Source organism: Rhinatrema bivittatum, unplaced genomic scaffold (genome assembly GCF_901001135.1).
Source record: "Rhinatrema bivittatum unplaced genomic scaffold, aRhiBiv1.1, whole genome shotgun sequence".
NCBI lineage: Eukaryota > Metazoa > Chordata > Amphibia > Gymnophiona > Rhinatrematidae > Rhinatrema > Rhinatrema bivittatum.
Window position 1 is genome coordinate 58336 of NW_021821265.1, and position 20843 is coordinate 79178.

The 20843-nt window shown below is 40.7% G+C and overlaps 1 protein-coding gene across 1 annotated transcript in view; it reads left to right on the forward strand.

Annotated features, from left to right (window-relative positions):
• Window positions 1–20843, forward strand: part of LOC115082562 (collagen alpha-1(XII) chain-like) — an 83081-nt gene that overhangs the window by 54523 nt on the left and 7715 nt on the right. Inside the window, 4 exon segments of the mRNA XM_029586778.1 lie at window positions 1213–1251; window positions 1349–1487; window positions 7283–7425; window positions 9789–9898. Of these exon segments, the coding sequence (XP_029442638.1) occupies window positions 1213–1251; window positions 1349–1487; window positions 7283–7425; window positions 9789–9898 (431 nt within the window).

Consider the following 20843-nt stretch of genomic DNA (forward strand, 5'->3'; position numbering starts at 1 on the left):
ATCATGCAGTTTTCAAGGAATTCTGCGCTTTGCCCTAGTCAGTTATTGTCAGTGACCCCATAAATGGATAATCATATTTAAAACGCTCAAACATATTTGTGTTTTTTTCTGAGTTGAGGGCAATATATAAATACTAAGCTAACAAATAAACAAATAAGTAAAACTAATATCCCTTCTATAAATTATTAATTAAAGGTTCAGACATATTTACTAAATGGTTTATTCCGCATTTTGCATTGCGTCTGGCCCTTTTAAAAATATTGCTAAACACCTGAGTTGTGAACAATGAGGGCCGGATTTTAAGATGTACGCCCGATTGTATAACATGCGTGCGCAAGGGGGTGCACACTAGTGCACCTTGCGCGCACTGAGCCCTAGGAGAGCCCTGATGGCTTTCCCCGTTCCCTCCATGGCTGCTCCAAAATCGGACTTTCCTTCTGCCCCCCCCCACCTTCCCCTCACTTCCCCTACCTAAACCGCCCCCCAGCCCTACCTAAACTCCCCCCTAACTTTTATTTTATAAGTTGCACCTACCTCCGGGCAGGCATAGGTTGTGCACACCGGCCGATGGCCGGCCCGCGATCCTGGGCACAGCACCAAATGGCCGCTGTGCCTGGAGGCTCTGGCCACGCCCCTGCCCCGGACTGCCCCGCCCATTCCCCACCCCCTTCTTTCAAGCCCCGGGACTTACACGCGTCCCGGGACTTTACGCGCGCCGCCGTGCCTTTTGAAAATAGGCCCGGTGCGCGTAACTCCCCTACGCATGTAAATCCTCCCGGATTTACACGCATAGGGCTTTGAAAATCAGCCCCTGAGTCAATAAACCAAAAAAAAAAAATAGAATGATGCCTTTTTATTGGGCTACCTTTATGTATTTCTTGACTAGCTTTCAGAACCTAACATTCCTTTCATCAGGTCCAACTATTTCATTTTGTTTAATGGCTGGTCAGCCAGCAGACCAACACAAACTAAAAAAGCAGCTTACCAGACAGCAGATCCACAGGTCAAGCCCACCTGATCTATTACCAGTTATGAAAACTAACTTCGTGATGTAACCTTCAACCTCATTATATATTTCATGGTCCGGTCTGTTTTCTGAATTTGCAGCAAGAGTTTCACTCAACTAGAACAAATGGGAAGCATTTGTTTACTTTCATGTCTAACTTGCTGGATTTATAGTGAACACTAACCATTTTATCTCTCTCTTTTTAGCTTGTCCACTTATTTATTTGGATGGATATACTTCACCAGGTAAGAATTTGTTGCAGTGTTGCAATGGAATGTGATCTTAATATATTTATTTCACTTCTCTCTTGCTTATAACTGTTTTTACTTTTCTTCTTTTCAGGTTTTAGGATGTTGGAAGCATATAACCTGACAGAGAAATACTTTTCCACCGTGCAAGGGGTATCCATGGAACCAGGGTCGTTCAACAGTTTCATGTCATACAAACTTCATAAAGATGCCTTCCTCTCTCAACCTACATCGTAAGTGGTGAAACAAAAGTGTTTTTTTATATGTAAAACTCTTCAAAGTAGAGAGGACTGTAGAAAAAGGTGGAATTTCAACTCTTCAGAAGTATTAATACTGCTGGGTAAGATTTTTTTTTTTTTATATCCTGCCAAGTTTTAATAGAACATTGTAAAAAATAAAACCTTTTCAGCACCAAAGCTAAGTAATTCTTTGTAACTTCAACTTAAAATATTCTGAATGTGATTTTGAAATTGCTCGGGGTAATTATGAGTCCACAGTAACTTAGTAACAGTAATGATGCCAGAAAAAAACCCCAAATGGTCCATCCACTCTGCCCAGCAAGTTTCTTATAGTGATAACTGCTGCTCCGTGCAGGTTACCCCCAAGCCTTATGATATTATTTACAATCAAAACCAAGCAACTGTCAAACCCATAACATAATTCCTGTTAGCAACATTTTTACGGAGTGAGCAGCCTATTTGTTGATACAGACAGTGGTGCTTGAATGTGCTTTGCCTTGGGACCTGGCTGTAGAAGCAGGTGCTTTCAAAGGGGTGGAGAAGGGCAGTTTTCAAATGCTGTTTTTACAAAGGCAAAAAAAATCCATTTGCCCTTGTAAATACTTTTTGAACAACTGCACTCCTCATACATTATATAATTATAACTGAATTTATATAATATTTAAAATCAAACTGCTATGCACTTTAATAAAGGATATGAACGTTAGAGAATAAGAACTTAAGCACATAAGATGTGCCGTGCTGGTCAGACCAAAGAGCCCAGCATCCTGTCTCCCACAGTGGTTAATCCAGGGCATTAGAAAGTGCCTGGAAGACTCCAAAGGACTGATCCAATTCCTTGTTGCTTGACTCCAGAGGTGTGATGGCCTTTCCTGAATCCACCTGGCTAATAATTATTCATGGACTTTCCCTCCGGGAACGTGTCCAAGCCTCTTTTAAACCCCATCATGCTAAATACCTTGACCACATCCTCCGGCAACAAATTCCCCAGCTTAAGTTTGCATTGCATTGAGTCAAAAATTACTTTCTCCAGCTTGTTTTCAATCTCTTATCTGTAAGTTTCATGGCGTGTCCCATGGTACAGGTACCGGATTCTGCGTTTAATTATGCTCTTCCAGTACAAGAATTTTAGCAGGTTAGGTTTCCAGCACAAGCTGTATATGCAGCTTATCTTGCAAAATGTGACATGGTAACTTAATTTACTAAAACTAAATAGAAATTCACTTTGATCTATCACCTGAAAGATGGCCCTGTAAGTTTGTGGTGCCACTTAGTACCGTCCTGGGGGAAAGTGGCACCTGTTGAGACATTAATACTACATTTTCCATCCCCTAGCGTTCCTTGAAGATTTCCCATCCAAATACTGGCCAGGTCCAATATACTTTAGCTTTTAAACAGTCACAGGATAAAAACATTGTAGATATTGGCAGGTAAGAACCATTTGACCCAATCGGTGTTCCAGGTTGGGCCTGCCTATACTTCTCGAGCAGAGGGTATCTCTCAGCTGTCATCCATGCAAGCAGCTCCATCTTCGTTGTTCTACCTGTGGACATTACCCTTTCTTACCCTTAAACCCCTCCATACTCACCGAGCTAAGGATATCTACCAACTATCAGCTGTCCAAGGTTGATCAACTGCAGGATCTCTCTCCTTCTCTCTTACTGGGCAGCAGCCAAATCAGCCTGCTGTCCTTGATAGAAAACTGGCCACCTCATCCAGTTATATCTAAAAATGTATAAAAGCTTCTCTGCTTTTCATGTTGGATAGTTGGTTGATCTCTTCTTCGTAGGAATTGGATGCAGCCATTCTACCTTTCTGCGCAAGTTGACTTTGTCGTCTCTGTTCTTTGGTTCTTTTCTGTTCCATGTGATTGAGCATCAAGGTTTCCATAACTATGTGTAATATCCAGGACATCCCCATTTCTTTTACCTACTCCTCCCCTAGCTGTTCTTACCACAACCCTCTATGCTTGTCTTTGCTAGGATGCTATTCCAGGCATACACCATCCTCGGGAAAGAAGCTTTTCCTCATATTTTCTCTGAGCTTTTTTCCCTCCAGCATCATATTACGATCCCTGTACCCTTGTATTTATTACCTAAATGGAAAATGCCTTCTGTTTTATTTATTGAAGCCCCTTTTCCAGCAAGTACATTTTGAGCTCTTTAAGCCTCTCTGCTAGCCCTTCTGTGGAATATTTCCATAATATCAATGTCTTTACAAAGATACTCCAAAGGAAACACTTGTATTCAAGATGGTGTTATCACCGGTGACTTACACAAGGGCAATATTGCCTTCTTTTTCCTGCTTGTGGTATCCTTATATACCTCAGCATACTGTTAACTTTAAGGGGGTTTAACTGGTCCCGGTTTTTTCAAAATCTGGCCTAGTTTTACCTCACTGCCTGCATGGTTTTGCAGTTCTGGTAACCCTATTGATCTCTCCAAGAAAAGCAAGACTGCATGGCTGTGAAGGCAGTAGGGTAAAACCAGGCCTGTAGGAGCCTGTCCTGAACATCTATAGTCAGATGGCAATTCTGTGAATTTTTCCTGCTGCTTTATTACCCCTATGCTATGTGTTGGAGATGTGGAAACTGTGAATGCTGATCTCTTGTAACCCTATGCCGTCATTACCTATTTGTTCAATTATGAATTGCATCCATAATCTCCTCTGCCTTTAACTATGTTATTAGACCCTCTGTTATTGTTCTATACTTTTCATTATCTACTTGTGAAATTATGAATGCACCAATGTTCCCTATGCCTTCCTTTAAATAGGCTATTAGAACTGTTACCATTGCCTTGTTAATCACTGTGCTAACTTATTCTAAACTTTGAACTATATCATGACCTGCACCTTTATCCTAGTTATAGTTATAAGATTGTGAATGGAAACATTAGGCTGCTGGAACATGTTTTGAACTCTTTAGCTGGAAAAGCGTGAAATAAATGAAGTATTAATTTCAGCTTTCATGTCATCAGAGGTGATTAATTCTAGCTCTCTTTCCTGTTTGGCAGCTTCCAGTCCATGCCCTCCTAACTGATAAGTAGCTAATGGATTTCTAGGTTCTAGATACATAATTTTGTACTTTTTATCTATTTCAATTTAGCGCAAATCTTTTCGTTGGAGCTGAAGGCAAATAACATTCAGATAGAGCAAGTATTTCCCTTTCTCCAGAGAGCTTGTTGTCTAAGGCCTGGATTTGCTAAGCCACAATATTTAATCGTGGGAGGGGCCCTATATCGTGTGTGTGTGTGTGTGTGTGTGTTCAGTCCTGTAATAATTTGTCCCTTCAGATAAAATATCACAGCAGTATCGACACGTTGCTTTCTCTCACAGTAAAAACAAAACAACGTGGCAGGGGCCATGGCCCAGCGTGCTGGCAGCCCCAACTGCATGGGGCCACAATCTCCTTAAAGGGCCATGCAGCCTAACATGGCACCCCTAAAAGAAGTATAACAGTCACCAGGGGTCTTATTAGACCCTCTGCCCACCCCAGGCCACCAGTTGAGGCAGCCCCCCCAAAAAGTAACAAAAATTGAAGCCAGTGGCATGCAATGATGACCCCCTCCACCCAACTCCAGAAGTACTGAAACCCCTCAAATAGTGACTCCTGCCCCCTTTTCTATAGAAACACTAGGCCTGTAGGGCCCCCATTTAGAGCCCCTCCACCCCCAACTATCAATAAAAATCATTGTGGCCCTCTAACCTGGACCCCCCCCCCCCCCAGAACCCTTCCACAACCCTGATACCTTAAAATTGGCCATTCTACAAAATTCAAAGGCCCAGGGCAGCTGGTAGCCCCAGGCCCAGTTGGTGCCATTTTTCAAAATGGTGCCGACCAGGTCTTGAATGTCTGACCAGGATCAGAGGCCACCACTTAGCCAGATAACTACTTACATTGTCAGCAACACTCTTTAATATTTATATTTTACCCCTTTGTCATCTTTTATCGGGTTTGGGAATTTTATATTTTATATATGCAGACGATATACAATTAGTGCTACCAACTGATGACACCATTGAAAAAACATTAGAAGTAGCAAACTTATATTTAGAGATAATCAAACAATTGTTAACATGGTTGGAATTAATAATCAATATAAATAAAACAGAATTTATTCATCTTGAGAGGAAGCAATCTAGAATTGTACAAACACCAATTATAACGAAAAATAACCAATCAATTAAGTTAGCAGAGAGGGTAAGAAACCTAGGGGTAATGGTAGGCTGTGAACTCAACTTTAAACAGCACATTTCATTAAAAGTGAGAAAAGGGTATGCAAAACTAATGCTGTTAAAAAAATCTGAAACCATTAATACCTTTTGCAGATTTTAGAGCTATTTTACAAGCTCTTATATTTACGAGTACGGATTATTGCAACTCTCTATTACTTGGACTACCTAACGCAGTCATACGACCTTTACAGATTTTACAGAACACTGCAGCCAGAATTTTAACAGGTACCAAAAGAACAAAGCATATTACTCCTGTACTGGCCAAGCTCCATTGGCTACCAATTAAACAGAGAATTCAATATGAGATCCTGTGTACAATACATAAAATTTTATACGGTGAAAACACTGACTGGCTGAATACAAAACTCCGATTACATGTCCCGCAAAGACATTTGTGTTCTGCAAACAAAGCACTTTTACCAATCCCATCTTTAAGATCTGCACGCTTCACCCAAGTACGAGAAAGAGCCATATCACTTGTGGGCCCAACACGGTGGAACTCGATGCTACAAGATTTAAGGCTGTGTGCTGAGCACAAACATTTTAAATCGGAGCTTAAAACTTGGCTGTTCACAAAGGCATTTGCTTCGGAGACCAGTGAAATATAGAGGAGTTTGATTTTATTGGTTTTACTTTGTAAGGGATAATTTTTATAATTTTTTTGTATTTTGTGTCCTAATTTATAGATTGAGGGGATATGTAGTTTTAGCTTAATATATATGATGATTTTATGTACAACTGTATTTTAAATGGCATGTTTGGCATTTGATTTAATGTTATTGGTTTTATATTGTTTTATATTGTATGCCTTCTGTAAAGCATTGTGAAGGAACTGCTCTAAATGACGGTATAAAAAAGCCACTAAATAAATAAATAAATAAATAGTTAGCCGGCTAAGTGGCAGGCGAGGCATGGTTGTAACTGGGAGGAGTTGAGTTAGCCAGATAAGTTATCTGGCTCACGCTAGTAACTTATCTGGCTAACTCTGATTGTGCTGTAAACCTGTCCTAAAGTTGGCCAGATAAACTTATCTGGCTAACTTTTAGATTGCTAGATATATTTAATGGTGCAGCCATGCCTCTGAGTATCCCAGAGAAGTTAGCTGGACAGCAGCTGTATATGGACCTCTTGACTAGTCTTCCAGTTTTTGTCCTTATTCATTTATTTCTATGCCTCCTGGTGTGTCTACCTTTTTACAGATTTTTGTATCATCTGCTAACAGGCATATTTTTCCCTTCAGTCCCTCTGCAATGTTGCTAATAAAGATGTTGGCAGTAAATGCTAGAAAACAGAACTCTGTTTAAATAATTTTAGTGAAGTGGTGAGGCGTCTTGGAAGCTGCTCAGTGTCATTCCTCTGTGAGCTGATATAATTTTTATCCAATTTCCTTCCACTCATGACCAGCCAAATGTTAGAGACATCCCACTGAGCTGTGGGACTTCAATTTAGTAACTGAACCCTTAGCTTTAAATTAGTATTGTTCATCATTTTTTAACAGTGACTTCTTTTCTAAATGTTTTATTTACCATCATGAATTCATTTACTATCAACAGGGAACTGCATCCAGAGGGATTACCAAATTCATACACTATCATTTTGCTGTTCCGACTTCTTCCGGAAACCCCAACGGATCCATTTTCTATCTGGCAGATTACAGATAAAGGTTACAAACCGCAAGTTGGAGTGACTGTTGATGGTAAGGAGGATTTTAATTAATGGATATATTTTATTCTCAATGGAAATTTGCAGTTCCTTTTAGGGATGCGCTTTCATTTGAAATAACATAGACTATATCAAACTAAGGGCCTCATTTTCTAAAGTATCGCAAGCCTGCGATACTTTAGATAATGAGGGGCAGGGGGCCGAAATGGGGGGCAGGCCTGCGCTACCGCGGAGCGATCGCTGCTGGTTTCGCACCCAATAGCGCCACCATAGAAGGTGTAGCTATTGGGCGTGAAATAGGACGTGAAAAGGCCCTTACCTTTTCGTCGTCCGCGGCGTCTTCGCGGAGTCGGCCCCGGTGATGCCCCGACTCCTCCTCTTCTGGGGCCGACTCCGCCCCCATCTTGGTATCGCACGCGATAAGGGACTTTTCGCGTGTGAAACATCCCTTATCGCGTGCGATCCGTCTGGTAAATGACCCCCTAAATGATAGAAAAATACACAAAATTACGTGTTTTATTTTCTTTCATGTTTTGTGTGCCATTTGCAAACAGTATGCACCAGTTCCCCTGACAAAAATCATAACCTGGGGGTCTCCAGATACCCCCTGCCACCCATGGAGGCAGCTGAAACTCCCCCAGAAAGGTGACATTTATGAAAAAATAACAGACTCTAAAGAAGCATTGAAAAGGACAGCCAGCCGAGCTGCAGGGCATCTCTAAATTCCCTTAGTACCCTTGGATATATCCCATCTGGGACCATCGCCTTATCTACTTTTTTAGTTAGCTCTTCACGAACATCGATTGAGATTTACCTCCCAATTTTATTTATTTTATGTGGTCCTGTTCCTGGCCCTTCCACAGTGAACACTGGACAGAAATATTTGTTAAGCAATTTTGCTTTTACCTGCTATCCCTAACCTATCTAAAAAAAGTCTTCACCCCCTGTTTTACTGTATTTGCAATTTTTTCTTCTATTTGAATTTTCACATTCCTGACTACTTTCCCAGCGTCTCTTAATTTTTCAGATATTGTCGCCTGTCTTCCTCTTTCTGCGATCTCTTGTAGTTTAAGTACCTTTTCTCCCTTACCTTTTCAGCTACTTCTTTAAAAACCATAAAGGTTTCTTTTTCCTCTTCCCTTTATTTACTTTCTTAGCAAAAAGATTAGTTGTCATGATGTCTCCTTTTAGTTTTGCCGACTGTCCTTCTACTTCCCCTAGATTTTCCTATCCAGCTAACAACTCTTTTGAGAAAGAAGAAATAGTTTTTGGACAGTTTTGAAAACTAATTAGCGGCTAACAAAACTCTATATTACAATGCATTTCAGCCTATTTTCTATTTTATCCTGAAACCTTTTTTGCTACATTGCTGTAGGCTGAAGGGCCCAGCCAGTGAACTAGAAGTCCCAAGAGCATCACTTTTAAATGCCTTCTTCCTTTCTGATCAGTCTCCAATTAGTCACATCCAGATGTAGTATTTTGGAAGTCAGAATCAACTATAAGATTCCTGGATTGCTTGCAGCTCTTTAAAAGTCAGATGACCAAAGGGAAATCTTGAAACAGCGAGTTAAAGTATCCATTATGCTGTGTGTGCCATGTCACAATCTGAAGCTCCTTGAAAAAAGCAAACCCCAAGCATCTGTTAACCAAGGGCTGGAAAGAAAATCTCCTTTCAGGCTGAAACCTTCATTGCCCTCCCCTCCTAACAGGATTTACCTCTGCAGTATAGGGCCATCCTCTCCACCCTAGGGCTGTGGGCTTTAGCTCCATAGCAGAGCTAAACTTTCTAGCTACAACAGATAGAAACTCTGAACTCAGGTGTCCTGCAGACCAAACCCTAACTCGGCATTGTAGTGCCTGGAGCAGGTAGGCACAATTTTTTTTCCCCTCCATCACCACTCTGATCTTTGCTTCTCTCTCCCCAGTCCTCTTTCCCTATCTTCCCTCCCCTTATCCCAACCTGAATGGTAGGAGGAGAGCCACCCTTCTCCTTTTCATCCACTACCAGCCCATGCTTTCATTTCAAATCATTCCTCGCCCACCCTCAGTGGGGGTTTGCTCGCTCCCCCCCCCCCCCCCCGGGCAAGCTGCCCCTCTTGTTGGCTCCTAAGTATAATTTAGGGCCAAACCCCTCATGGTGTGCTAAGCTCTAGACCAGACATTGATTCAGGCCCTAGGTAAGAGAAGAGGAAAGTAACCACTGTCATAGTCAGTGGCTAGGTGTATCCGGCTGCTGCAGAACAATGCTCAGAAGGTTTTCTTCATAAAAATACAAAAAGTAAAAATGCATTAGTTGACACAGAAATAAAAGACTTTTCATAGTGTGTGCATTTTTGTTTTTGTGCTGTAGTGATGTTTTGGGGACTTTAGTAAATATTACTTACAAATTTGTTCCAGGTTCCAAAAAATCATTATCATTCTTCAATAAGGGCACAAGTGGAGAAACACAGACAGTAACATTTGATAATGAAGAAATAAAGAAACTCTTCTACGGAAGTTTCCATAAGGTAATTTTGCTTCACTTAAGTTGACATATTGTTAAAAATGTTTTGCTGAGCTCATGGTGTCCTGTGGTTAAAAAAATAAAAAATGAATCAGGACTAATTTCTTGTGCTCCACCAGTTCATGAATATGTGAGGATTAAAACAGAATAAAACGGTTTGAGTCATGTCGTGGACCCTGCACGTGCACGGTGGCACGACTTCATGACTAGGTACCGCGTCTGGGCAGATATCTCTATCTGTCAGAGGATTATGAAGTTTTGTGAGTCATTTTATCCAGTAGTTCTCGCCATTGTGATCAGTTTGTATTTAATGTGACAGCGCCCCAGAAACTTAAGACTAAGTAGCAATTGTCACTCAGAAATTGGGCTAAGAGGCATAGCTCAGTGGTTCTCATTGAAAAATACATACCATTGATGCTTTCAGAGGTGCTCTTAGCCAGAAGAGGAAATGAGTGTACCAAAAATGGAGACGGAACATAAAATACTGCCAAACTGTACATTAAACAGTGCATATAAATGTGTGTTCTGGCACTCAAAGTATTGTTTCCAGAAAGCAATGACTAGCAGTGTGTGCTGCCAGCTATATTGGCACCAGAATTCTAGAACTTTGTGCTTGGGGAGCCTCAGTTGTTCAGCACACTTTTGGGTGAGTCACTAAAAGCAGGCTAAAATAAATTTTTTTTAATATGCATACCATTATAGATCATGTCACTAAGCAAATGAGAGGCAGAGCATGCACACATTAAGAGGGCTATGATAAAAGAAGGTTAGGCCCCTCTGTGCTCTGCATCTTGAAATATCCAGCACTAAGTGGGCCAAAGCGGAAGGGCCAGTAAGCATGGGAGAGCCCCACCCTGACAACTAAAAGTGGCCTCCAGACCCTCCTGATTTTTGCATGTGTATGCCCTTGTTAACTCTGCTTTTTTTTACTCATGTTAAACTGATAGTGAATCAGCTACTATTTAGCATGCATTCCAAAAGAGTTCAGCATGCACTACTAACACATAGCAGTCTAGTGAATCAGACCCTTGTGTCTCTCATTTGGGGATCACACACAATAAACCCTAATATCTAGAAACCAAAAGTACGCATACACACCAATATAATAAGGTTTCAAATAATCCAATTTTCACACGTCATATCTCAAAGTCATTTAGAAGACAAGTTTTGTAGGACCAATACCGAAGGGATCTGTAAAACAATCAGACCCCGATTAGAAGCTAAGTATCAACAATCAGACCCCGATTAGAAGCTAAGTATCAACAATCAGATCCCGATTAGAAGCTAAGTATCAAGCATTAAGCTTTATAAATATGTTTTTCGTCCCGTGGCAAAATAATTTTTGGAAGGATTACAACCTGAGAAGTGACTATGAATTTTGGGAGACTCTAAATGATACATTAAATAAAGTAATGTGACCTATCCTAAATGGGGTCTGATTGTTTTACAGATCCCTTCGGGACAGGGATTTGGCACAAATCTGGTTCCTCTGAATTCCCAGTCAAGACTGGAGAATTCTAGCAATTTAAGGGCTAGTTCTTTGTGGTCTGTCTGAAGGGCCAATCAGGGTACAAAGTAATAGCTTTCTGAACAATGGCATTGCAGAATGATACAATTTTACAACTCCCTGAGGATGCTGGGAAATATGCTGTCCAAGCCTCACTCTAAGTTGAGCAGGCATTCCAAACCTCAGTTTGAACTACAGCATTGTAAAGATCAGAATATCATCTGCAGACTATTGTAGAGAAAATGAGCTCTCTCTGGGGAAAATACAAATCCCAGAGCAAAATAAGGAATTACAATGCATATAAAAACTCCTTTATCTGCATTAAGTGAGGGCAATTTTTAGACAGCTGATTAATACAGGTAAAACACTTTTTACCTGCGTAAATCCCTTTGAAGACTATCCTCTCAAAGTCACATTTAAAATTTCATTTTGTAAAAGTGCCATTCTCCTTTATCACAGATAATTGCTTGTGATCTTGTTACATGTCCTCCCCTTTGGTTGGTGAACATATAACTTGGGTTTCGAATAATTGGCATACTGTTGAGTGCTTTACCACATGGACTGTTGAACAAAGCATTAGAATTCATGATGAAGACATTGCTTTCAGCACATTCTTTCAAGTATTAACTGTGGAAAGTTCAATAATGTTCATACTTTTGCTGAAAGTGTAGTTTTCTTACCTTTCCCTGTTCTCAAATGATAAAGATCATATCATGGCAATGGTATTCTCATTGAAGGAAATCGTGAGGACTTAAAGTGAACTGTTGATTGTATTTGGGAAGGAATTATATTTATCCAGTTGAAGACATCCCAAAGCTGGGAACTTGCTTGGTTACCTTTCTGAAAAGGTTTCATAAAAGTACTGAAAATCTGCCCAAGTGACTTGACTTAACAGTAGATTTTCTTGCAATAGCCAAGTAACATTACAAAATGTTTAGAATCTTGGTTGAAATGCTGCTTTGGAATGCATTTGCAGTTCTAGGAATCTTTTGTTTGTTCAAAGATTCTACAGTGGGTGTTCAAGATCTGATCCACAGGGTCCAATAGGGATTAGAGAAACGTTCAGGATGACTGCTGATTAAAACTTCAAGGCCCATCTAATCTGTTTGGTTTTTCTTTGTGTTGCAATACCCCAGACTATTCTGAATCTTTGTTTATTTCCTCAATTTCTGCAACTAAAAATCATCTGTGCTTATTCCATAGTTTTTTTTTAAATGTGATTTATTTTAGCATATTTTTTACCCGCCTCCCCAAATTAAAACAAATCGCTGAAGGCGGCATACAAAATCTCATGCATAATTCATTAAAACAAATAATAACAAATTAACATAGAAACAATAGATTCCTCAGAATTTTGCCAAGCCCACTGGGTCTGGAAAATGTTTCTTCTATCCTGAGAGCCTGGGCAATTTGCAAGTGCTGAAGACGACAGCTCAGAGCTTGTCTAGCTGCAGCATATGTACACTTTGAGAGTCTGCATTAATAGTTTGTCTTTCTGAGGATTATTTTGAATAACTACTGTCTTGCATTGTCTTGCCACAATTAACTCTAACTTAAATGAAATTACAATTGCTTTTCTGGTGATGCAGAAGATCAAACTGTGACTTGCTGTTAGTAACATGGAAACAATCTGCCACAGCACAGCACAGTACATTGCAGCATTAATCAAGTTGACCTATTGCAGTTTAAGCCCAGGTGAACATAAAGATTCTTTGCTTTTGGAGATTGATTCTAGTTTTTATGATTTATGGGTACTGCTCCCAAATACAAATTTTACTCAACCATTCATCATTTTCGGCTACATTTTTTCCTTTTTTTTTCAGAAATGTTTGAAATGGAGACATTATAAAAGGTTCCAGTAAGCCCTTAGGATCGCAGCTGTACAAAGCTTAAATTCAGGGTGGTCTTTGCTTCTCCTTGGCATGCGGCCCCTTTGGCTTTCTTTATTTGACAGTTCTGAAGGACACTTGACCTTTTAGTGGATTTGCCCATATACAGAAGTGCAATAATGCTGTAAATAAATTATAAAATAAATGTTTTTGTTGGCATCAGGAATGAATTTGTTCATCTAGGCATGGCTGATCCATATGTTAGGATATTCAGAAGTCTCGCGTGGTAATCATCCGTAGAACAGTGCACATATCATAGACTTGATCATGCGATTTGTTTAGAATACAAATAAAAGTAGACATTTGTTCAACTGATTTTGATTAACCATGTCAAACTGTTGTACATACATGAAGGGGTCAATCAGGAAAACTAGTTCAGATCATAAAAGAGAGAAGAAAACAAAGAATGATTTTAGATTGCATTTATAAACTCTGCCCACTTTCAGGGTACTTACTGTGGACCATGAGATAAAATCACAAGAAAATAAATCAGAAAAAGCGGAGACAAAATGGCAAAGTCCATGATTGATTTTTCAAACTTGCAGGAGACATATATGTAGGAGCCTTTTAAGGCTGGTGGCTGTCATTTCACTGCCAAAAATGAATGAAAACAACTAATATATTTTTATTTGTACTTAAGTTTTCTCTTGTTTTATCTGTGGCATGCTCATTGCCTTGCCACAATTGTTTCAATTTAAGTGGTCTACGAGAACATTTAAATAAAATAAAATAAATGATTTAACTCTACTCTTATTTTATTAATGACTACCAAGGGAAACATCAGATGCACTTGCCTCACATTATTGGCTGCAATACTAGATTTCTTGCAAAGGCGTCTTTAAATCACAAGAAAATACACAGTGTTCAGGAAGTCTAGATTGAACTGATCTGATTCCTCATACAGCTTGTTTTTTTGACTGCTCATCATCCTGGTATTTTACCCTCGGGTAGGATTTCACATATTACGATATTGAAATCACTTGAAAACGATTCAGAAAATCATGGAAAAAAAAATAGTAAAGTAGCTATTGATGCATCAGTTTTCAAAATCCCACTCAGCGGCAAGTGCCTTGATCATAGCATAAGTTTGTGACCAATCTCTCTTCCCATATCTGTTATAAGAGGTTGGATAAGCTCAGGTTGCTGCTTGATATTTAGTGCAGGTTAAGACTTCTTAGGCACAGGGTTCCTGGCAGATGATATTTCGCACTGGGCTCATGGCAGATTGAAGAAAAGACTGCATAGGTCTCATCTCAGCTGCCAAGTACAGCTGTGACTCTGTCCAAAGACACATTTCAATAACTTCTGCAACAGATTTATTTCTGCAACCAATATGGCACGGCATCTGCATGTCATATTTGTTTGCTTACCCATCAGAAAATTAGTGGAAATAATTTTTGATTGTTTTCAGTCATTTTTTAATAGTGAAAGGACAGCCAACAATTTAAAACAGCTGCTACACGTCTTCCTATTGAAAGCCTTCGTAAATTGAGACCAGATCTGTCAGAATTTGGTACTAGCAATTCTCTAAACGAATAACTGTAGTCATATGCTAAATTTATAATTACTAAAAGAATAACATAATGACAAAATTGCTAAAGCAGACTATTTTACAAAATCATGCCCATAAGTATAAAAAGATCTAGAAGAGTATGTATGACTAGCCAAATAAAATGCAAGGAACGTACCATCTGCTACCTAGAGAAATGACAAAGGGAAGAGGCAACGAAAGGCAAAAGTGGGCAAGAAAATGCAACTGGTAAGATGATTTTCTAAAGGGACTTTTCCTGTCTTTTTGCCAACTATTATTCAAAGAAAAAAAGAAAGCGTACTTTAAAAAGAGGGTTTAGGTTTCATAAACTTTAAATGATTTTGTGGGGTTTTTTTTCTTCAGCGAATTGCAGCTTTTTTCAGGGAGAAATCATGTGTAGGGTTCTGGCTAGGGCTGTGCACAGACTTTTTTTCTGTTTTTGTTTTACATTTTCTTTTTTTCTTTTTGTATTTTTTTGGTTTCCTTTTCTTTAAAATGAAAAATAAATGAAACAAACCAGAATAGGAAAAACTAAACAACAAACATCTCATCCCTATTGGGAAAAGAAAAAAAAAAACCCAACTTCCGGGCACCTCCCTCTGATTCTCCCGACCCCCCCCCCCCCCCCCCCCCGCGAACCTTCTTACTGTATTTTTCTTTTTTCCACGGGGCGGGCGTGATCCCCGATTACTTCTGATCCGCCAGAGATATGTTTAGAAATGCGTCTGCAGGCCGAGCCCACTGCAGTTCTTAATTCTTTGCCTATAACTGGGCAGTCCACGTCAGAGACACAGCACACCAGAGCCTCCCCTTCTACCCAAACCCAGAGGACTGGGTGAATGTAGGCAGTCTCGTTCTACTGGGTGCACGGGTATCCCGTTGTTGATGGTGCCCGCTGATTCACACTAGGAGGCTTCCCATTAACACCTACATAAGATTTGCTATACTGGGTCACACCAAAGGTCAATCAAGCCCAGTAACCTGTTTCCCACAGTGGCCAATCCAGGTCACACGGGTACCTGGCAGGATCCCAAGGGGTGGATAGATTCCAAGCTGCTTATCCCAAGAATAAGCAGTTGATTTCTGCAACTCTACCTTTACAGTGGTTTATGGACTTTTCCTCCAGGAACTTGTCCAAACCTTTTTTAAACGCAGCCACACTAATAGCTTTCACCACTTTCTCTGGCAACGAATTCCAGAGCTTAATCATGCATTGAGTAAAAAAATATTTTCTCTTACTAGTTTTAAATGCGTCACTTAGGGGGTCATTTTCAAAAGCGATCGCACGCGAAAAGGGACTTTTCACTAAATGGGGGCAGAGTTGGCCCCGGAAGAGGAGGAGTCGGGGTGGCACCGGGGGGCCGACTCTGCAGAGACATCGCTGGTGGCGAAAGGTAAGGACCCTTATTGCCGCCAGTTTCAAACCAAAGATCTACATCTTTTATGGTGTAGTTATTCGGTGCGAAAGCCAGCAGCCAGCGCACCACAGTGGTGCGATGGCTGCCGGCTTTCACAAGTCTGCCCCCCGTTACTGCCGGATTTTCCAAGGTCTGCGACCTTAGAAAATCCAGGCCTTAGTAACTTCATTGTGTGTCCCCTGGTCTTTGTACTCTTTGAAAGAGTACATTACAATACAGGCAGCACACATTCTAATTATAGACCGTGCCTTTGGATTTTAATGACCACAGTCATTTATTATGAAATCTAATTTAGGTGCTCGAGCCTGACTTAACCTGGCCTAAGCCCATCAGAGGAGCCATTTGTCTCTCCACTATTATCTGCCAATCATCCAAGGCCCCGCCAGTTCTCTAGCAGTGCCTTGCTAATTCTTGGCGTCCCAGAGGGCATCCCTTCTGGGCAGGCTGCTACACAGTAAACCTGCCAGCCTCCCCTCTTGTTGTTGGTGAGCAGTCCTGGGAAGGTCTTCTAGTCCGAAATTATGGGCTCGTCATCTATCGCACTCCTTTTCAGTGTTCCTCACTTCAAGGATGAGATCCCAGTCTGGCCTCAGGCCCCACCCCCCTAAGCTCAGTCTCCCCCTCCCCCACCTTTCCATGCTACTATGCTTGAGCACCCCCTCCATTGTGTGGCTTCATCACACTAAAGAAGTCATTCTTTCCTATGACTGAATGCTACATGAATTTTTTAGTGCAATTAGAATTTTAGCTCTAAGATCTATTTTCTCAGAAAACTGTGAATCAGAATATAAATAGTGAATATATTAAAATTCAACATTAAGCTTGGTAGATAAATTATTTCTTTATTTGGTTCTTAAATATCTTAAGGAATTATTTGCAAGGTTATTTGTAATAAACTAGGCTGTCAGTTTTAAAATGCCACCAATTGATTTAAATATGTTGAAAAATGAGATGTCAGATAATAAAAGCTTAATACAAAATTCAAGGACAAGAGTAGGATGTGTTTAGCATTTGCAGAATGCTAGATAAACTGAGCTAAGGCTTCTGTAGCAGCTCTATGTGGGAAAATACTTTAATGTTATTAAAAAAAATCTTACTGCAGAAGACTCCGGGGATTGCTTGGGCTCTTGTTTACTCAGTACATTTAAGGGAATTTCATTCTGTTTCAGCTTGTTTCAGAGGTTTCAAAATAGTTTTGAACTACTGATATGCTTTGGAGCAGACTGCGTGCAGTAGTGGATTTTGTGGGTATAGTACATTTAAGCACTTTGAAAATGAGTTTATTTTCTGCAGTTACAAGCTTTGGATTCTGACTGGAGAAAAAAGCAGAATGTAATTGCTTTCAGTACCCTATTATCTTGCAACCTGTTAGACAATGGCTGAGCAGGGGGTGAGCCATGCTGTTATGTATTGCTAATACATCTAAAACTCGTAATCTTCCTGCTGTGCTTTAAAGGAAAAAGGCTCCAAAAAAACTAAAAAAAATTGTTCCTCAAACTTATTTTACCTCTGTTTTGAGTGAGTCCAAGCTCTTAGCACTTATTCAATAAAAAAAACAATTTTCCTTCAAGAGGACCCATTGAACGTTTTTTTGGTTTTTTTTTTTAATAACTATTAAAATTGAATTGTCCTAAATTCAAAATATTACCAGTTAATGATGTTGAAAGCAGAAAGATCCTTTCTACTTCATTAACTGAACAGATGAAAGCTGAGGGAGGGGTGAGGGGCAACTCTTGTATGTAGCTTTTCCCTACCTGAGTTCCATCTCTCTCCCTTTCTCTCTCCCTTTCTCTTTAAATTGCTTTGCACACCATTCCCTGATGTACTATACCCACAAGACACAACTACTGGTTGGGCCTTCTCTTTTGACTTTGCTGATCTGTTTTCTCTGTTCCCCTGCCTGCATTTAAAAACATAAAACAAACATGCTGGAAAGATACACAGCTCCAGAAAGGAACCTTTTATTTATTTATATATTTATAAACATTTGATTTTCCATCTTTAACTGAGTTAGGTCTGGATTTTCTAAGGTCGCAGACCTTAGAGAATCCGGCGGTAACAGGGGGCGGGGCTGCGAAAGCTGGACGCGATCGCACCTCCGCGGTGCTATCACTGCCGGCTTTCGCACCCAAAAGCACCATCGTAAAAGGTGGTGCTATTGGGCGCACTACTGGCAGCGAAAAGGGTTTTTACCTTTTCGCAGCCAGCGATGTTTCCGCCGCGTCCTCCCTGACAACGCCCCGACTCTTCCTCTTCCGGGGCTGACTCCTCCCCGAGCTAGCTATCGCATGCGAAAAGTCCCTTTTTGCGTGCGATATGCTACGAAAATGACCCCTTTAGTTACAAGGCAGGTTACAATAAAAAAATTATAATCAAAATAAAGAACAAAGGTAGAGTATATACTGTATACTGATATGGTTAAGATATGAGGTAGATTGTAGTAGTAATCTAGGCTGTAATAATTCATATAGTAGATAATAAAGGGCCCATTAGGTGAACTGGATAGTAAGAATATAAAGTGGATGCAAGAGTATGAATGCATATATAATAAGATAAGCACCTAATATAGGGGTAGAAAGAATCAGTTAAGTAGGAGTAGCTTATTGACGGATGAAGTTGTGCGCTCATGATCAAGAATTTCTGGCAGCAGAAGGAAGAGTCTCTACTATGGAAGCTAGGGGAAGGCCTGGCTGAAAAGCCAAATTTTCCCATCAAATCATTTAATTTCAATGAGCATCACAGGCTTAGGGATCAATTTACCATTGGTAGATTTGGCTTTCAGGAGGCGAATTGTGGCCAAATATTGTGTCTTCTTAAATACTTTCTGTCATAAACGAGGACATTCGGATGCTATTCAGACTTTTTCAAATTCTCAAAAAGTCATTTAGAGACCAATATACTAAGTTGCAAAAATTTTTTGTGAGGTTTTTTGCATGAAAAAATTTGCAAAATTCCCACAAATGCACAAAAATATTAAAGTGTGGGTGTTTTGGAAACCTTTTTTACAAAAACACCTTTTTAAAAAATGGACAAAGTCATGGGGCTGGATGGGATTACCCTAGGGTACAAAGGGAGCTCAGAGATGGCCTGGGAGGTTCGCTGAATGATTTGTTTAATAGATCTTTGGACTCATACTTGGTTCTGCAGGACTGGAGAAGGGTGGTAACAGAGAGAAAGTTGAAAACTACAGGCCAATTAGCCTTACCCTAGTATGGGAAAATTGATGGAGACTCTTCTGAAAGAAAGAATAGTGGAGTATCTATAGTCCAGGGGATTGCAGGATCTGAGGCAGCATAGTTTTACTGCAGGCAGATTGTGTCAGATGAATCTTATTGATTGCGTGACTAGAGAATTAGATCATGGACATGCACTAGATGTGATTTACTTGGATTTCAGCAAAGCTTTTGCTATTGTCCCACATAGGAGGCTCCTTAATAAACTGAATAATCTGTGGATGGGTTCCCAAGGTAGTAGCCCAGATTAGACATTGGTTGAGTGATAGAAGACAGAGGGTAATGGTAAATGGAATTTAGTTTGAGGAGAGAAAGGTAAGTGGAGTGCTCAGGAATTGGTTTTAGGTCTGGTTCTGTTCAATAATTTGTTGCAATATTGTGGAGGAATTGAAGGGGAAAGTTTGCCTTTTTTTGTGGCTGACACTAAGATCTGCAAAAAAAAAGGACATATCTGAAGGAACAGACAGAATAAAAAATGATCCTAGAAAGCTCGAGGGGTGGTCTGATACTTGGAAGTTAAGATTCAATGCCAAAAAGTGCAGAGTTATGCACTTGGGGTGCAGAAATTAATGGGAGTGGTAGGTGGTGTAGAGCTGATGTGCACCAATTAGGAGAGGGAGCTTGGTGTGATAGTGTTGGATGATGTCAAGGTAGCTGCTACAGCCAGGAAGATACTTGGTTGCATGGTAGAGGCATAACTAGTAGAATGTCTCTTTACAGATCATTGATAAGTTCTCATCTGGACTGCTGTGTTCATTTCTGGAGGCTGTATTTATTTATTTGTTGATTTTTATATACTGACATGTCAGAAAGGATGCAGAGAGGCTAGAAACAGTCCAGAGAAGAGTAAACCAAAATGTTGCAGGGTTTGTACCAGAAGCCCTATGAGATGAGTCTGAAGGAACTTAGAGGCAGATTTTATAAATGTACGCGCGGGCGTACTTTTGTTCATGCACCAGGCACGAACAAAAGAACGCTGGATTTTATAAGATACGCATGTAGCCGCGCGTATCTTATAAAATCCGGGGTCGGCGCGCACAAGGGGGTGCACATCTGTGCAACCTGCGCGCGCCGAGCCCAGCGCGTGCTGCCTGTTCCCTCCACCTCCCCTCATCTTCCCCTCCCTTCCCCTCCCTAACCCACCCCCCCGGCCCTATCTAAACCCCCCCCCTTACCTTTGTTGGGAGATTTTCGCCTGCGGAAAGCAAACGTAAATCTGCGCACGCCAGCGGGCTGCTGGCGTGCCATCACCCGACCCAGGGGCTCATCCGGAGGCCTCGACCACGCCCCTGGACCGGTGCCACGCCCCTGGGCCCGCCCCCGAAATGCCACGTCACTCGCGGCACGCCCCCCGACACGTCCCTCCATGCA